This window comes from Bombina bombina, chromosome 1 (assembly GCF_027579735.1).
Source record: "Bombina bombina isolate aBomBom1 chromosome 1, aBomBom1.pri, whole genome shotgun sequence".
NCBI lineage: Eukaryota > Metazoa > Chordata > Amphibia > Anura > Bombinatoridae > Bombina > Bombina bombina.
Genome location: NC_069499.1, coordinates 51,542,313 through 51,561,235, shown reverse-complemented (window position 1 = coordinate 51,561,235; position 18,923 = coordinate 51,542,313). Strand labels below are relative to the sequence as shown.

Sequence of the window (18,923 nt, the reverse complement as noted above, 5' to 3'; positions counted from 1 at the left end):
TTCATGCTGTCTTGGTAGCAGCGGCAGGCTTCTTGGCCTGCTTTCCCTTGTTCCAGCCTTGCATTGGTCTCCAAGCTGGCTTGGCTTGAGAAGTATTACCCTCTTGCTTAGAGGACGTAGCACTTTGGGCTGGTCCGTTTTTACGAAAGGGACGAAAATTAGGTCTATTTTTCGCCTTGAAAGGCCGATCCTGAGGAAGGGCGTGGCCCTTACCCCCAGTGATATCCGAGATAATCTCTTTCAAGTCAGGGCCAAACAGCGTTTTCCCCTTGAAAGGAATGTTTAGTAGCTTGTTCTTGGAAGACGCATCAGCCGACCAAGATTTCAACCAAAGCGCTCTGCGCGCCACAATAGCAAACCCAGAATTCTTAGCCGCTAACCTAGCCAATTGCAAAGTGGCGTCTAGGGTGAAAGAATTAGCCAATTTGAGAGCATTGATTCTGTCCATAATCTCCTCATAAGGAGGAGAATCACTATCGAGCGCCTTTATCAGCTCATCAAACCAGAAACATGCGGCTGTAGTGACAGGGACAATGCATGAAATTGGTTGCAGAAGGTAACCCTGCTGAACAAACATCTTTTTAAGCAAACCTTCTAATTTTTTATCCATAGGATCTTTGAAAGCACAACTATCCTCTATGGGTATAGTGGTGCGTTTGTTTAAAGTAGAAACCGCTCCCTCGACCTTGGGGACTGTCTGCCATAAGTCCTTTCTGGGGTCGACCATAGGAAACAATTTTTTAAATATGGGGGGAGGGACGAAAGGAATACCGGGCCTTTCCCATTCTTTATTAACAATGTCCGCCACCCGCTTGGGTATAGGAAAAGCTTCTGGGAGCTCCGGCACCTCTAGGAACTTGTCCATTTTACATAGTTTCTCTGGGATGACCAACTTTTCACAATCATCCAGAGTGGATAATACCTCCTTAAGCAGAATGCGGAGATGTTCCAACTTAAATTTAAATGCAATTACATCAGGTTCAGCCTGTTGAGAAATGTTCCCTGAATCAGTAATTTCTCCCTCAGACAAAACCTCCCTGGCCCCCTCAGATTGGGTTAGGGGCCCTTCAGAGATATTAATATCAGCGTCGTCATGCTCTTCAGTAACTAAAACAGAGCAGCCACGCTTACGCTGACAAGGGTTCATTTTGGCTAAAATGTTTTTGACAGAATTATCCATTACAGCCGTTAATTGTTGCATAGTAAGGAGTATTGGCGCGCTAGATGTACTAGGGGCCTCCTGAGTGGGCAAGACTCGTGTAGACGAAGGAGGGAATGATGCAGTACCATGCTTACTCCCCTCACTTGAGGAATCATCTTGGGCATCATTGTCATTATCACATAAATCACATTTATTTAAATGAACAGGAATTCTGGCTTCCCCACATTCAGAACACAGTCTATCTGGTAGTTCAGACATGTTAAACAGGCATAAACTTGATAATAAAGTACAAAAAACGTTTTAAAATAAAACCGTTACTGTCACTTTAAATTTTAAACTGAACACACTTTATTACTGCAATTGCGAAAAAACATGAAGGAATAGTACAAAATTCACCAAATTTTCACCACAGTGTCTTAAAGCCTTAAAAGTATTGCACACCAAATTTGGAAGCTTTAACCCTTAAAATAACGGAACCGGAGCCGTTTTAACACTTTAACCCCTTTACAGTCCCTGGTATCTGCTTTGCTGAGACCCAACCAACCCCAAAGGGGAATACGATACCAAATGACGCCTTCAGAAAGTCTTTTCTAAGTATCAGAGCTCCTCTCACATGCGACTGCATGCCATGCCTCTCAAAAACAAGTGCGCCACACCGGCGCGAAAATGAGGCTCTGCTTATGCTTTGGGAAAGCCCCAGAGAAATAAGGTGTCTAATACAGTGCCTGCCGATATTATAATATCAATATACCCAGATAAAATGATTCCTCAAGGCTAAATATGTTTTAAAACTGAATCGATTTAGCCCAGAAAAGTCTACAATCTTAATAAGCCCTTGTGAAGCCCTTATTTACCATCGTAATAAACATGGCTTACCGGATCCCATAGGGAAAAATGACAGCTTCCAGCATTACATCGTCTTGTTAGAATGTGTCATACCTCAAGCAGCAAGAGACTGCACACTGTTCCCCCAACTGAAGTTAATTGCTCTCAACAGTCCTGTGTGGAACAGCCATGGATTTTAGTTACGATGCTAAAATCATTTTCCTCATACAAACAGAAATCTTCATCTCTTTTCTGTTTCTGAGTAAATAGTACATACCAGCACTATTTTAAAATAACAAACTCTTGATTGAATAATAAAAACTACAGTTAAACACTAAAAAACTCTAAGCCATCTCCGTGGAGATGTTGCCTGTACAACGGCAAAGAGAATGACTAGGGTAGGCGGAGCCTAGGAGGGATCATGTGACCAGCTTTGCTGGGCTCTTTGCCATTTCCTGTTGGGGAAGAGAATATCCCACAAGTAAGGATGACGCCGTGGACCGGACACACCTATGTTGGAGAAAAAGGAGACGACAAGGAGATTGATCTTCATTCCCCCATTCGTCTATCCCTGCTTGCCCTCTGGAACAGACTGAGAATCCATCGACACGTTAGAACTAGGATCCTCCAGCGCTTCCAACACATGCCTCAGCAGGACATGAAGGCACGCCAGTCTAAATCAAAAGGCAAAACTCACCTCCGCCGGGGCAACTGACGACCCTAGCCCCGAGGGCTGAACCCCTGAAGCCTCAGGAAAAATCGCTTCCCCAGAGGGCTGATCTGATACAGACGATCCCACACTTAATGGCCCTGGTTAACAGAACACAGACAAGATCTTCCCAGAAGATGCAAGTGCGCCAACACCATAGATATGGCTATGCGGAACCGTGCAGTAACCTCTGGAGGAAACAAGCTGCCTTCTGGAGAAGGGGTAATGGCATATGGGACACCTGCTTGTGGAGCACAAGAAAATTCTATGGAGCGTGCCTCGTGGAATACAGAATCATTAGGGGTGTATGGCTCAGCGGACTCTAAGTTCTCCAAATCAGGAGAAAACTGCATTTGGAACATAACTGATGGGCCATTTCATATTCTTTGCAAGAAGCAGAATCTGAATCAGAGACATCCGTCTCCAAAAAATCAGAATCCTCCATAACTTGATGAATGAAAATATGGATACAAAATTAAACGGCACCTTACACCCCCAATGGCTGGGGCACTCACCACCTCCTATGACCCAAACAAGTAGCAAAAACAGACTCTCTCCATCGCTACACAGCCAGGTATACGGAAATGGAGAACAAACACGTGACCACGCCCGGTCATGAAGTCCATCGTGCAGGCCAAAGAAAAGAGCACCAATCCACAAGAACCACGCAGCCTGAAAAAGGCAGTTATGTTCCAAAATAACCATGAGCCCAAGCATCACTACACATTAGCAGACAGAATCACATAACAAACATGATTAAAGTCCCCCCTGTTCAATAACCCTCCTCAGTAGATATTAACCCTTGATTCCATAAAGATAAAGGAGTCCCACTGAGACCCTGTCTTCTTCACTACATTACATTCCCATATTGAAAATGAAAATGAAACTTATGATCTTACCGGAATCTACGCCGTGGAGCAGGAACACGGCCCTTCAAGTGTGATAGATTGTAGCAGTGCTTCTGACATGGACTTGAGTGAAGAAAGCAGGCACCGAAACTTGTCAACGCTGATTGCCTATGGAGCTGTTAATATGAGTTGGGATGGTTTCGCAGAAAGACTCTCCCTGCATCTCCGGACTCTAACTTTCATCCAGGCTCTCACTGAGAGGCTGACAGGACTACTTAAAACTCCAGTCCCATCTCGATAAGAGACTACTCTGAAATCTTCTGACACTTCTTTGCTAACCTCCTGTGACGAAAGGCAAAGAATGACTGGGGGATGAGGGAAGTGGGGGAGGTATTTAAGCCTTTGGCTGGGTTGTCTTTGCCTCCTCCTGGTGGCCAGGTTCAGTATTTCCCAAAAGTAATGAATGCAGCTGTGGACTCTCCCCGTTTAAGAAGAAAAAAGAATCATAAACCATACCCTATATACTTCCCTCTGACATGCACTGCACTTTGAGGGGAAACTGGGCCTCAATATAGACTAAAAACCCCTCTCTTCATTCTTCAATCACCACCAGCGGAGGCAAAGTAAAGACTGAGGTATGTGTGAGGTGGGAGTTTTTTTTTTAAAGAGCTCTTCGGGTTTGGGAATCTTTTCCTCATCCTAGTGGTAGAGAAAAGTAATTCCCAAGAGTAAAGGATTGTGGACTCACACCACCTGTATGAAAGAAATGTATTTTTGAAGCAATCTGAAATAGTATGTTAGCCTCAAAAACCAAGCCACAGAAATCTGCAGGAAGGACAAATGTCTTGACTTTCCTGTTACACCTGCCATCAGGTCTATTTCATTTTTCTTGTGTTTTTGTGGTATATCTGGACCATAGTTATTTAATTTTTAAAAGCAATAAGCCAAGTTTTTATGTCTTAAACAATAACAGGAATACATATTAGAGAGACCATCAAACTTTACATGGGTTAATTCATGACGCTCCAGAGGTGTTTCATTGAATGTCCTTGTGCTCCAGCACAGAGCAACTTTTGCAATAGTTGTACAAATATTAGTCTGCAGGTGTTCCTGGCTCTTAATACACTACTGTATATTGCATGAAAATACACATCTGTACAGCTGGATATTGGCCATTTAGCTATAAAAAAAAAAATACTATAATTGTGCAGAGGCCATGGAAAGTGGTAAAAGTATAATGTTTCAGGAAAGAGTAGAGTTACAGTTCAACGAAAATGAGAAAATACTAACCTGGACTTTTTTGTTGTTGCTACTAATAGGCTGGAATATAATGTGAGATGTACATTATGTCCTGAAGTGTTTGCCTGTGTGTATTAGGAGAAAGTGACAGATTTGTGTCCTGCTGTCTGTGAAATAGAGAGGATATAGTGCATTAGGAATGCTTAAGTACAGTTTTGTTTTGGATACATTGGGAGGGATGTGTCCTGGTGTGTATGCATCAATAGGAAGGTCGTGTTACTTTCCCCTATGTATTAAGAGGAAGCTAACAGAGCAAAATGTGTGCATTGTTATTGTGGTGATGGGGTAAAAAGAATGTCCATGTCTTTATAAAAAAAAGTAGGTAGTGAGAGTGATGCATGACTATGTGCAGGAAGAGGCATGTGCATTTTGAAAATGTGAAAGGGATGTGCGCATGGTCATTAGGAAGGGATGAGAGGCATGTGCACCTGGGCATTAGTCAAGGGCGAGAGGCATGTGTGCCTGTGCATTAGTCAAGGGCGAGAGGCATGTGCACCTGGGTATTAGGAAGGGGCGAGAGTCATGTGCGCCTGTGCATTAGGAAAGGGGCGAGAGGCATGTGCGCCTGTGCATTAGGAAAGGGGCGAGAGGCATGTGCACCTGGGCATTAGGAAGGGGCGAGAGTCATGTGCGCCTGTGCATTAGGAAAGGGGCGAGAGGCATGTGCGCCTGTGCATTAGGAAAGGGGCGAGAGGCATGTGCGCCTGTGCATTAAGTAAGGGGCAAGAGGCATGTGCGCTTGTGCATTAGGAAAGGGGCGAGAGGCATGTGCGCCTGTGCATTAGGAAGGGGCGAGAGGCATGTGCGCCTGTGCATTAGGAAAGGGGCGAGAGGCATGTGCGCCTGTGCATTAGGAAAGGGGCGAGAGGCATGTGCGCCTGTGCATTAAGAAAGGGGCGAGAGGCATGTGCACCTAGGCATTAGGAAGGGGCGAGAGGCATGTGCACCTGGGCATTAGGAAGGGGGCGAGAGGCATGTGTGCCTGTGCATTAGTCAAGGGCGAGAGGCATGTGCGCCTGTGCATTAGGAAAGGGGCGAGAGGCATGTGCGCCTGTGCATTAAGAAAGGGGCGAGAGGCATGTGCACCTAGGCATTAGGAAGGGGCGAGAGGCATGTGCACCTGGGCATTAGGAAGGGGGCGAGAGGCATGTGTGCCTGTGCATTAGTCAAGGGCGAGAGGCATGTGCGCCTGTGCATTAGGAAAGGACGAGAGTCACGAGAGGAATGAGTGCCTGTGTCTTAGATTAGAAAGGGTTAATGGTAATGAGTCCCTATGAATTAGGAGGAAGTTTAAGGATGTAGTCCAAGTGTATTAGCAGGAATAAGCCATATATGTGTCAGGTATTTTTCCCACCATATTAGAAGGTGGAGGACACTTCTTGTCCCTGTGGATGGAAGGTGTATGAATTAGAAGTAGACTTAAGGTGGATGTTTATAACGTTGCATCTCAGCAAATGAGGAGGCATATGCTTCCAGGTGTCTGTATATAAAAAGAAAGAGGGAAATTCAAGTACTGATACAGACATATTAGCAGAACCTTAGTGGCACCTGCTGTCTGCATATTCAACAGCAGGGTTTCAGAACATGTCCTAATCTCTACATTTTAGCAGGATGTGGGTGTGTACCCTGTATTAAAAGGAAGAGGTAAAATGTGTTGTCTATTTGGAGGTGGTGTCCGTTTATCTGTAAATACGGAAAATGTGTTCAATGGTCTTATCCATAGTGTTTGTGTATTAGTTGAGCATTTCCAGCTGACTGTGAATTCAATAGGATGAGATAAGAGAATCACAGAAAACAATTAGAAGGAAATTAAACATAAATAGAGGTAAGTATATAGTACTGGAAGCTCATCCAGCTGCTTCTCGCTGTGTGGTCGGCAGTCTTAATAAAACAGCTGGTAGATTAAGGCATCTGCAGCATGTAACGTGGACATTTCCATACTGTGTTGCAGAATAAGGCTACAATGTTAACACTCCATTCCCACTTGAGTCCAGTTTTTATCCATCTGCAGATAAGACTATCCCTTTATAACACATGCAACAAGGGAACTAGATGAGTTCATTCTATTGAACATCCTTTGCCACCAGAAGGGTCGTCAATGCAGAAAAAGATTATTTTTTTTAGGCTTGTGTGTATTTTGATTTATTATTTTTAAGAAAAACCATGCAAATGTCTGGGCAACCTAACATATAATGCTGGGCTAGAAAACCATAGTAACATTTTGTTTATGAACTTACCTTGGTCTCTGCCAGCCAGTAGTGAGGGTCACTCTTTAGGTGTGAGGATGTTGACAAAGCCTTGAAAAATACATTTATAAAGTAACATGTTAATCGGAATAGTAAACTTTATAAAAATCAAATTATAATCCTTAAATATGATTAGTGATATTAACCCCGATTATTTCAAAAATATAAAATCTTGGAAATTGAACCTACAGTTCCCCCCCATATTGGTGGCTATTCAGAGAAAATGTCTGCAGAACTGGCCTAACCTAGCAATATGGAAAATATGGTGAAGGGCTCTACAACTTGTTTGCAAACATATTTAGGAGAGTGGTAGTTTGATTTGCAAATAACTTAGATCCATAATAAAGCAGATGTGGGTTATTTGTCTCCCTTTAAGGAAATATATTCACAAGTTTAGTTTGGGGAATCAAGGGTTAGAGATTACTTTGAATTTTTCAGTGGAGTCACTGGACAGGAGCTGGCACGCTGTGTTGATCTCCAACTCAATGGCGCATAGAATGGTCTCTCGCTCTGTCTCTAGAGAACTCAGCTGTTCCTTCAGCTCCTGATTTGTATCTTCCAACTTGCTCATTCTCTGCTCTGATGTGTTTGCCTGTTGTTCCTGCAAGTAAAGGAAACAATGTGAAACATTAGTCAGCCCAGAGGCACAGGCTTTGCTCACAGTCAATAAGGTGGGCGCAGGATCACCACTTTGAAGAAAGAAAAAATACTGCATTATAGTCTTTAAACTGCAGTAATTGATGAAGAACTAGCCCTTTAAAAACAAAATGCTAATGTGTGGATTTCTATATTTAATCTATCTAATCTATCTATCTATCTAATCTATATATCTATCTATCTAATCTATCTATCTATCTAATCTATCTATCTATCTCTCTAATCTATCTCTCTCTCTAATCTATCTCTCTAATCTATCTCTCTAATCTATCTCTCTAATCTATCTCTCTAATCTATCTCTCTATCTATCTATCTATCTATCTATCTAATCTATCTATCTCTCGAATGACCATTCAACCCTGCCTGGAAAATAAAAAAATGTTTTACGCATAGGGTGCATTATTACAATCTACACAAAACTGGGTCAACATCTGGGATCAAGCAGAGATAACAAGCATTATAGTCTTTAAACTGCAGTCATTGACGAAGAACTAGCCCTTTAAAAACAAAATGCAAATGTGCACATTTCTATATTTAATCAATCTAATCTATTGATCTAATCTATCGATCTAATCTATCGATCTAATCTATCTATCTAGCTAATCTATTGATCTAATCTATCTAGCTAATCTATCTAGCTAATCTATCTATCTAGCTAATCTATCTATCTATCTAATCTATTGATCTAATCTATCTAGCTTATCTATCTATCTAGCTAATCTATCTATCTAGCTAATCTATCTATCTAGCTAATCTATCTATCTAGCTAATCTATCTATCTAGCTAATCTATCTATCTAGCTAATCTATCTATCTAGCTAATCTATCTATCTATCTAATCTATCTAATCTATCTATCTATCTAATCTATCTATCTATCTAATCTATCTATCTAGCTAATCTATCTATCTATCTAATCTATCTATCTAGCTAATCTATCTATCTAATCTATCTATCTATCTATCTAATCTATCTATCTATCTATCTATCTATCTATCTATCTAATCTATCTATCTATCTATCTATCTATCAAGCTAATCTATCTAATCTATCTATCTAATCTATCTATCTCTCCAATGACCATTCAACCCTGCCTGAAAAATAAAAAAATGTTTTACGCATAGGATGGATTATTACAATCTACACAAAACTGGGTCAACATCTGGGATCAAGCAGAGATAACACATAAGAAGGGAATTACAAGGACCATGCATGTGAAGCCCCACTGTGCACATGTTGGATTGCTGGAAGGGTCGCAGGAAATGGACATGTTGTAAATAAAGTGTAAAGCCACAGCTCATATGGGGAAGAAGAACATCACATGCAGATCCCTCAGCAGGAAACAAAGGATGAGAGAAACATGCAGGCCCATGTATGCCTCACGTGGAGGGCAAAATGTGGTTCCCATCTGGTACTAAGCATCTCTGCTATACAATCCTGCGACTAGTCTGATTAAGTCTCACACCATAAAAAAAACACAGCTCTAGAATCTGTTGACATGTTCGATAGCCAGTTTTATAAAAGAAACATAAATAAATAAGGTTGCTTATTAATTAATCTACACTCCCTGTTCAAATGATTACCACTGCTGGCATTCCGTTTCCAGTTAAAGGGTATACACAGTTAGAATAGTTGAGCGCACACACAATCATTAAATTGGAACACACATCATGTCTAAGAACCAGTATCACATTAACTACCAAAAGAAATGAGAAGAAATGTGTTTCCCTGATAACGAAAATTAGACTTCACAAATGCAAAAGTGACCTCTAGTGTGCAAATCCAGTATAGCAAGTAAGGTGAAATTCCTGAGAGCGACATTTGGTACTGTAGGAATAATCCACACAGCATATGAACATAAACATGTTTTCCGAATCATTGGATCACCTTACTAAATGAATGTGACTAAATGACATTGTGTATAAGACAATACAGATTAAAAAAAAATACAATAGGTTTTGAAATGTACCAATTTTCTGCATTGAGTTGGACCATATTATTAGTTTGAGTCACACACAGGTCCTCATGCCTAACCTAACTTGCTGCAGATGTACCGGAGTGTGACTGTTCTCACCTTCTCCTCCACGGCAAGATGGTATTTACACCTGAGAGTGGCATTCTCTTCTTTACTGCGGGACACATCATCTGACAGTTTATCACATTCTACCTTTATCTTTTCCACACGCTGACGTTCTGATTTCACAAGGGATTTGTGGTCCATCAACTCGGCCTGAAACACAGCAGGAATCTTAGCACATCCACATAACAGACATGACTCGTTCCAACAAGTAATTCTGCACAATTATTTGGAATTAATCAAGTGAACTGGTCACCATGAAAAAAAATAGAAACGTACAAACATTAAGAACTCAAATCACAATAATTTACAGTGAGAAAAATCTCTCCAATTTGTTGGCGCTGTTTCAATCAAATTTTAGAAATTCCTTTGGACATAAGTGCAAAACAATGTACTTAATACTAACTTTATGACTGTGGCTAGCCTTGTTGTCTGTGGACCTAAGCAAAGATTGCCTCCTCCAAATAAGTCAAATGTTTGGTGTAATTTGGCTACTGAAAACAAATTACAATAAAAATTATGTAAAAAAAGGTTGACTTGACTGATATGTTATTCTATAGTAACAGAACAGAAAACATAATTTATGCTTACCTGATTAATTAATTGTGGTGAGAGTCCATGATCCATTACTTCTGGGAATTACTAGGAGGCGGCAAAGATTCCCAAACCTCAAAAGCCCTATAAAACCACTCTCACCTTACACATACCTCAGTATAATGTATAGCCAAGCATAATGAGGTAAGAAAAAGGAATAAGAACCATAAAAGGTGCAGGGAAAAAGATGTGCTTAAAGAAAATACTAAGCCCCACAACAAAGACTGGGTTCTCGTGGACTCTCACCACCATGAAATAAATGTATCAGGTAAGCGTGTTTTCTTTCATACAGGTGGTGAGAGTCCACGATCCATTACTCAACCCGTGGAGTCCATGAGTAATAACATAAGGAGGGATTTAAAAAACATTTTTTCACTGAGAAAATAAATCCACAGACCCAATAAAATTGCTTTTTTTTTTTTTAATGAACTTAAAAAGATAAATCAATCAATCAGGAGAGCAACAAATAAAGATCAGACAACTGATCCTATGAAAGGCTGCCTCGGAAGAAGCAAAAAAATCAAAATGGTAGAATGTTGTAATAGTATGCAAAGAGTATGAAAAGACAACCAAGTAGCTGCTTTGCAAATCTAGTCAACTGAAGCCTCATTCTTGCTTGACTGACCTGCCTCCAAGTAAGCCTTGAGAATCAATAGTTTCAACTAAGAAGCCAAAGAAACAGCAGAAAGTTTCTGCTCTGGAACCAGAAAAGTGATCAAACTGGAAGTTTCTCTAAAAGTCTTAGTAGCATCAATGTAATACTTCAACACCCTAACAAAATCCAAACTATGCAAAGATCTCTCTGAAGTATTTTTAGAATAAGGACAGAAAGAAGGAACAACAATCTCTCTGCTAATGTTATCCAAAGAAACAACCTTAGGCAGAAAATAAAAAGTAGTTCGTAAGACTACCTTATCCTGATGAAAAATCAAATAATGTGGATCACAAGAAGAGCAGATAACTCAGAGGCTCTTCTAGCAGAAAAGATAACCAAAAGAAACAACACATTCCAGGAAAGCAGTTTAATGTCTACCATAGGTTCAAAAGTAGGAAACTGCAAAACACTTAACACAAAGTTTAGATTCCATGCAGGAGAAATTTGCTTAATTACAGGTTTGATATGAACCAAAGCCTGAACAAAACCATGAATATCAGGAAGATTAGTAATCTTCCTATGAAATAAGACTGAAAGAGCAAAAATCTGCCTCTTCAAAGAACTGACAGATAAACACTTATCCAAACGCTCCTGTGAAAACTCCAGAATCCTAGGAATTTTAAATGAGTGACAGGAAAAACCATGATCCAGACATCAAGAAATACAGGCCTTCCAGACTTTATGATAAATCTTCCTAGTTACAGGCTTTCGGGCCTGAATTAAGGTTTCACAGAGAGAAAACTCTGTGTCTAACAACTAACCGTTTGATTTCCATTAGAGGCAGATGCCAAGTAGGACAATTTAACATCTGAACTAGATCTGCATACCAAATTCTGTGAGGCCAAGCTGGATCAATCAGGATTACTGAAGATTTCTCTAGGCGTATCTTGGAAATCACTCTTGGTAGAAGTACCAGAAGAGGAATTAGATAAGCAAGCTGAAACAGCCAAGGAGCTACTAGAGCATCCACTGATTCTGCTTGAGGATCCCTGGACCCAGCAAAGTATATGCGAACAAGAGACCATCAGCTATATCTCTGAGGGACCCCAAAGTTCCACAATCTGAATGAACACATCCTGGTTAAGAGACCACTCCCTTGTATGTAAAGGCTGACTATTGTGTAAATCCGCTTCTCAGTTCATCACCCCTGGAATATGAATTGCAGAGACTAGACAAGAATTGATTTCCGCCCATGAGAGAGTCCGAGACGCTTCCCTCATGGCTAGGGAACTGTGAGTTCCCCCCCTGATGGTTGACATAAGCTACTATTGTGACATTGTCCGAGTGAAAGCAGAGATGAGATACTCTTCTTTTAGCACAGGCCAAGCTTGAAGGGCCCTGAAAATATCATTGAGTTTGAGAACATTTATTGGTAACCTCGCCACGCGAGGATCCCAAACTCCCTGTGACGTCAGAGACCCCTAAACAGCTCCCCAACCTGAAAGACTTGCATCTGTAGTGATCACAGTCTAGGTAGGATGAGCAAAAGAAGCCCCCTAAATAATTAAGTGATGATCCAGTCACCAAGTTAGAGACCGACTTGTACTGGGATCCAGACATATGCTTTGAAACAGCCGAGTATGATCCCTGCACCACTGACAAAGAATACAAAGCTGAAGGGGTCTCATGTGAAATTGAGTAAACGGAATTGCATCCAAAAGTTGCAATCATAAGACCTAGAACTTCCGTACAAAGAGCAACAGAGGAAAAAGAGAGAGACCGAAGGTTGCCACCGAATTTAACCTTCTATGTTCTGTTAGTGAAAGACTCATGGAAACTGAATCAATTTGAAATCCTAAAAAGTTACCCTTGTTTGAGGAATCAAATTACTTTTTGGTAAATTGATCCTCCAACAATGTTGTTGAAGAAACAACAAGAGCTGGTTGGTGTGAGCTTCTGCTAAACGAAAAGATCGAGTTTGAACCAAGATATCGTCCAGGTAAAGAAATACTGCAATACCCCGAGTTCTGATTAAAGACAAAAGGACACCCAGAACTTTTGTAAATATTCTTGGAGCTGTAACCAGACCAAATGGTAGAGCAAAAAACTGAAAATGCTTGTCCAGAAAGGCAAACCTCAGAATCTGAAAATATTCACTGTAAATTGGAACATGTAGGTAAGCAATTGTGGACATAAACTGAACTTGCTGAACAAAAGGCAGAATAGTTTCCATTTTACAAACTTGTTTAGAGCTTTCAGATCCAAAACTGGTCTGAAAGGACCCTTCTTCTTTGGAACAATAAAGTGATTTGAATAAAATCACATCCCCTGTTCCTGAAAAGGAACTGGAACAACCACTCCCATAGCTTCCAGATCTGAGACAGAATGGAAAAAGACTTGAGCTTTTAAAGGATTCCTTGGAACACTGGACAGAAAAAACCTTCCTCTGGGAAGCCTCGTTCTGAATTCTATTCGATATCCCTGTGAGACTATATTCTGAACCAAGGGATCTGGAACAGAACTTCTGGATCAGGGGCCACACCTTCATGCAAATTTGGTAGTAGGGATAATTTCTTACCCTGCTTTGACTTACCCCAGTTAGCACTAGGCCTCCAGGCTGAGGCAGAGGTGCCTTGCCACTGGAGCAGAGGAGTTAACCTTTTGTTCCTTATTCTGATGAAAGGAAGAAAAATGATTGGAAGCTTTAGATTTCCCTCTAGACTTTTTGTCTTGAGGAAGAAAAGACCCTTTAGCTCCAGTAACAGTAGATATAATAGAATCTAAATCAGAACCAAACTGTTTATTTCCTTGAAAGAAAAGAGACAATCTGGATTTTGACACCATGTCAGCAGACCATGATTTAAGAAATAAAGCTCTTCTGGCAAGGATTGCTAAAGACATGTTTTTGATATTTTATCTTTATAATATCAAACACAGCATCACAAATAAAAAAATTAGCATTTTTAGGTAGACCCAAAAGATTTTCATGGACAGAGTCATCAGAACACTGTTCTGAAAGACTGGATAACCAGTAAGTAGAAGCAGCAGCCACATCAGCTAAGTAAATACCCTGCTTGTAAAAAGGCCCTTCTATGAAAAGACTCTAATTTTCTGTCCAGTGGGTCCTTAAAAACAAAATGTATGCTTACCTGATAAATTTCTTTCTTTCCGGACATGGAGAGTACACAACGTCATTCCAATTACTAGTGGGGTATTCAACTCCTCTCCAGCAGTAGGAGGCAAAGAGCACCCCAGCAAAGCTGTTAAGTGTAACTTCCCTTACCCATAATCCCCAGTCATTTAGCCAAAGGAAAATAGAAAAAGAAGAAACACAAGGGTGAAAAGGTGCCTGAGGTTTACTCAAAAAAACTGCCAAATTACAATAAAGAAGAGGACGGGGTCGTGGTCTCTCCATGTCCGTAAAGAAAGAAATTTATCAGGTAAGCATACATTTTTTTTTCTTTCCTAAGACATGGAGAGTCCACAACGTCATTCCAATTACTAGTGGGAACCAATACCCAAGCTAGAGGACACGGAATGAACAGGCAGTAGGACCTAAACAGAAGGCACCACCGCTTGAAGAACCTTTCTCTCAAAAGAAGCCTGATCCGAGGCAAAAGTATAAAATTTGTAGAAATTGGAAAAAAGTATGGAGAGGACCATGTTGCCGCTTTGCAAATCTGTTCCACAGAAGCTTCATTTTTGAAAGCCCAAGAAGAAGAGACAGCCCTAGTGGAATGAGCCGTAATTCTCTCAGGATGCTGCTGTCCAGCAGTCTCATAGGCCAAATTAATCTAAGTTCTGACCCTTTACGCTTTCCAAAGAAAACAAACAGGGCAAAAGATTGCCGAAAATCTTTAGTAGCTTGTAGGTAAAACTTTATAGCCCGCACAACATCCAGGTTATGCAAAAGACATTCCTTATGAGAAGAAGGATGAGGATGAGAAGGAGGATAAGGACAAAAAGAAGGAACAACAATTTCCTGATTAATGTTTCGATCCGACACCATCTTAGGGAGAAATCCCAATTTAGTACGATGGACCGCCTTATCAGCATGAAAAATAAGGTACAAGGAATCACACTGCAGAGCTGAAAGCACAGAAGTCTGCGAGCGGAAGAAATAGCAAGAAGAAACAAAACCTTCTAAGATAATTTAATATCAACAACATGCATCAGCTCAAACGGAGCCTGCTGCAAAACTTTAAGAACTATATTAAGGCTCCACAGGGGAACAACAGGTTTAAACACAGGTCTGATTCTAACCAGGGCCTGAACAAAGGCTTGAGCATCTGGTACATCTGCCAGATGATTGTGTAAAAGGATAGATAATGCAGAAATCTGACCCTTTAGAGTACTGACCGATAAACCCTTCTACAGGCCATCCTCACCCGGCTCCAGGACAACCCCTTAGATTCGCACACATAAAGATATTTATGCCATATCTTATGGTAAATCTTCCAAGTAACAGGTTTTAGAGCCTGAATCATGGTTTCAATGATCGCTTCAGAAAAACCACGTCTAGACAGAACTAGTCGTTCAATCTCCAAGCAGTTAGCTTCAGAGAATCTAGGTTTGGATGGAGGAAAGGACCCTGAATTAGAAGGTCCTTCCTCTGAGGTAACCTCCAAGGAGGTAGAGATGACATTCTTACCAGATCCTGCTAGGCCATGCAGGAGGCTATTAGGATCACTGATGCTCTCTCCTGTTTGATACAAGCAATAACTTGTAGAAGGAGAGCAAATGGAGGAAACAGATATGCCAGAGAAAACCTCCAAGGAAGCGCTAGGGCATCTATCAGAATAGCCTGAGGATCTCATGACCCTAAACCGGACTTTGGAACCTTAGCGTTTTGGCGGGACGCCATCAGATCCAACTCTGGAACCCCTCACTTAAGGGTTATCTGAGAAAACACTTCTGTGTGGAGAGCCCACTCCCTGGGATGAAAGGTCTGTCTGCTCAGAAAATCTGCCTCCCAGTTGTCCACCCCTGGAATGTGGATGGCAGATAGAAGACAATTGTGGGCTTCTGCCCACTGTAGAATGTGAGTAACCTCCTTTATGGCTAAGGAACTCAAAGTCCCTCCCTGGTGGTTGATGTAAGCCACTGAGGTGATGTTGTCCGACCGGAATCTGATCAACCGGACTAAAAAGATAGTTAAATGGACACTGAACCCAAATTTTTTCTTTAAAGCCGGATCTTGTGTCCAGACTCATGATGCAGACAACACCTCTCAAGTGCAGCCTCAATCCAGCCAGGTAATCCCTCCCTTGGCTCGGTATATAGAAGATATGAAAATAGAAAAAGAGAAAGGCGCACACAAGGCACGATTCAAGTGAAGTTTTATTACAAAGATACACACGCAACACACATTGTTGCACTTACTAGATAAAAAGTAAAAAACAGGCAGTCAGTCAGACACTGTGATGTTTTAGCACCTGAATTAACCGTAGATGCGCTCTGATGATACGCCCCCAATGCTAACAGTGGTCACACCCAATAATGGTAGAAAGGTGTTCAGGAGACTCGGATTCTAGTGTAGATTTCGGGACAGAATCAGACAGCTCCATTATTGCATTTGACACTGCAAAGCAACAAACACTATAACCCCCTTAAAAGAAACTCTTGAAGAATTGAAATAACTTACCCTCTATTAAGTAACTTTTAAAATAGACTTACAGGTACAATGCGAGCTAAGCCAAACTGCAAAGCAAAGCAGGAGACAAAGCAGGAGACATTAACAACACATACTTACCAATAGACACTCCTCTACCAGTAAATAAGCAGCAGACAGCCAAACTAGTACTGAAACATATAAGCAGAGGTTTTTGAAATAGGAGTCTATTGTAGATCCATAGAGGGAGGAAAAAGACAAGTCTCTGCAACCAATTATGGAATGTTTATGATAAATTTCCCATGAGGTGAAAAAAGAACCACAAAACATTACCCAAATACATCCCTCGGACAAGCACTGTACTCTTAGGGGAATCGGGCCTCAATATAGACTTAAAACACCTCTCTGTAAAGAATCAAATGCACATCTTTATTCTTAAACCACCTCCAGCGGAGGCAAAGTAAAGACTGAGGAATGTGTTTTATAGGGGCTCTTGGGGTTTGGTATTGTTTGCCTCATCCTAGTGGTAAGGAAGAGTAATTCATAGTAGTAATGGATCTTGGACTCTCCCACCAGTATGAAAGAAATGTCTTGTAATTACAAGGTGTTTTTTTTTCTGTCCCTTTAAGTTACAAGCAAAGTTCAACTTGGTAGCTGCAAACATTGCTGTTCCAGAGAACAAGACAAGACAGCTAATAACAAGGATCAGTAATGCAAGAAGGAAAAGTTCATAAAATGTTTGCATTAAAATGTCCCTTTAAATGTTTTATAGGGTAAGAGACCAAATTAAAACTAAGATAGCCAAGAGAAAGAGATACATTTTATAACAGAAATAAATTGGCGAATCTTTTGCAGGAGCAAAACTTTTAGAAGAATGCCCACGCTAGTTTGAACCTCCATCAATTATAATTGCAACTTTTTAAAATTTTCAGTTAATTTTAAATGCAAATTGTAGACATGTACTGGTCATATTCCTTAATTTTTCACAATGAAACAGATTTAGGAACCCAAAGTAACGGAATCCTACAAGATGTACAGAAGTAGGAGTAAGGAGTGCTAGAGCTTCGTTCTATTCATGTCGACGAGTATTTGCTAGGGACATCCAAGATAAAAAGATAGCGAACAGGAAGAAGCACAGGACTCCCACATGAAAAGGTAAGGTTTCAGGTTTCGGATTTTATGGATAGCCCCAACTGAAAGAGCAAGTCTTTGCTGGTGAACACTACTAGGGTGAGACGTTGGATGTCTATGTCCGGGTGGCGGCATCTATAACCTGAGGACCGCTATCGCTTCAGGGTTAACACTGCTGGGAATCGGATTACGTTATCATCTGGATTCCCGGGACGTATATGGTACTAAGGAGAATACTCCTGAACTCACAGTTTACAAGCTGTGATTGGTTTTTATCTTAAGAGTATCTATCTATTTTAGGGGCTCTTGTGCAATAAATGTAATACTTTTAACGTGAGTTGTAGGTGCTCTTCTTTGTGTTTTGTTTTACTACTAGGGTGAGCAAAGCTAAAAATAAATAATGGGCCATATTACAACTGGAACGTAAAATTGTGCTTTCACAAACACAATATTTGCGCTCCACTTGTAATACCAGCGCACGCAAATGTGTGCTGGTATTACTGGATGAGTCAACCTTGCTTTCGCATTACAGGGAAGCTTTGCACTCACAAGAAAGCACTTCCATAGGCTCCAATGGGAGCCTCGTTCTCATGCTGCGAGACACGGCAGAGAAGCTAGCGCAGCGTTGGCTTGCAAATTTTAAATATATATATATATATGAATATGAATATATACATATATATTTATGTATTTATATGCATACACACACACACACATATATATATTCCTCGTTGCAAGAAGGCACTCACTGGTCTTAGTAAAAAAACAACTTTTAATTCATATGTTTAAAAAGCAAGTACATCCATAACATTTCGATGTCGTTGTGACATCTTTATCAAATGTTCTGCTAACATCACCAATATAGCACAATCGTGTTCCCAAAGCAGAAAATCGTGGGAACACGATTGTGCTATATTGGCGATGTTAGCAGAACATTTGATAAAGATGTCACAACGACATCGAAACGTTATGGATGTACTTGCTTTTTAAACATATGAATTAAAAGTTGTTTTTTTACTAAGACTAGTGAGTGCCTTCTTGCAAACGAGGAATAGATACATTTTAAGTGAAGTGCACCCTGGCAGTTGTGGTAATGTAAGACTGTGCTTATCTCTTTTTGGAGGATATATATATATATATATATATATATGTACACAAAACACGGAAGAGA

The 18,923-nt window shown here is 40.7% G+C and overlaps 1 protein-coding gene across 1 annotated transcript in view; it reads right to left on the bottom strand.

Moving 5' to 3' along the window:
• CEP128 (centrosomal protein 128) overlaps positions 1 to 18,923 on the bottom strand; it is a 667,652-nt gene that overhangs the window by 384,676 nt on the left and 264,053 nt on the right. The window contains exons 17-19 of the mRNA XM_053697350.1: positions 9,819 to 9,974; positions 7,514 to 7,690; positions 7,081 to 7,140 (exon numbers count right to left, since the gene is read on the bottom strand). Coding sequence (XP_053553325.1) covers positions 7,081 to 7,140; positions 7,514 to 7,690; positions 9,819 to 9,974 — 393 coding nt within the window. The remainder of the gene's footprint in view (positions 1 to 7,080; positions 7,141 to 7,513; positions 7,691 to 9,818; positions 9,975 to 18,923) is intronic.